The sequence below is a fragment of the Sinocyclocheilus rhinocerous genome, unplaced genomic scaffold, assembly GCF_001515625.1.
Source record: "Sinocyclocheilus rhinocerous isolate Xijiao unplaced genomic scaffold, SAMN03320098_v1.1 scaffold1272, whole genome shotgun sequence".
In the NCBI taxonomy this organism is placed as follows: domain Eukaryota; kingdom Metazoa; phylum Chordata; class Actinopteri; order Cypriniformes; family Cyprinidae; genus Sinocyclocheilus; species Sinocyclocheilus rhinocerous.
In genome coordinates, this window is record NW_015623071.1 from 51,192 (window position 1) to 51,856 (window position 665).

Below are 665 nucleotides of genomic sequence, written 5' to 3' on the forward strand. Positions count from 1 at the left end.
TATATATAGATGGTATTTTTATTTTTGGGTACTCATGTCATCATGAGATTCACTCTAATTTGAAATAAAATTCTTATTACTGAACTACATTAGAGCTCCCTTTGTGTCCGTCTCTATCTAATAAGATATTAGCTATAGATATTTAGATTTGTGACATTCCAAAACTGTTAAACATCACTATTCCATTATAGAGAAATATCTGGTAGGGAGAAAAGAGGAAATGGTCAGGTAAGGAGAGAGAAGAGATGATGATGTTTCTCTCTACCCTTCATTATGTTATCTCTTTTCAGATGCCCTCTCGCTTTGGCACTGCGGTGCGGATCTTCATCACCACCCTATTCGCTGCAGTGGTGCTTTTTGCCATCCTATTGGCTTATGTGACAGGTTACCAGTTCATCCACACCGAGCAGCACCACCTGTCTTTTGGCTTGTACGGTGCCTTTCTGTCCCTCCACCTCCTCCTGCAGAGCCTCTTCGCCTACCTGGAGCACCGGCAAATGCGTGGCCCCTCCAGACCCCAGCACCTGCGGCGCACCGTGGCCCTCTGCATCGCAGCCTATCAGGAGGATCCGGACTACCTTCGCAAGTGTCTTCGGAGCATTCGCCGCATTTCTTTTCCCGGGCTTAAAGTAGTGCTGGTGGTGGATGGGAATCGGCAGGAGGAT

At 46.6% G+C, this 665-nt stretch overlaps 1 protein-coding gene across 1 annotated transcript in view; it reads left to right on the plus strand.

Annotated features, from left to right (window-relative positions):
* LOC107707223 (hyaluronan synthase 3-like) overlaps positions 1-665 on the plus strand; it is a 7,265-nt gene that overhangs the window by 1,416 nt on the left and 5,184 nt on the right. Inside the window, exon 2 of the mRNA XM_016511544.1 lies at positions 291-536. Within this exon, the coding sequence (XP_016367030.1) occupies positions 291-536 (246 nt within the window). The remainder of the gene's footprint in view (positions 1-290; positions 537-665) is intronic.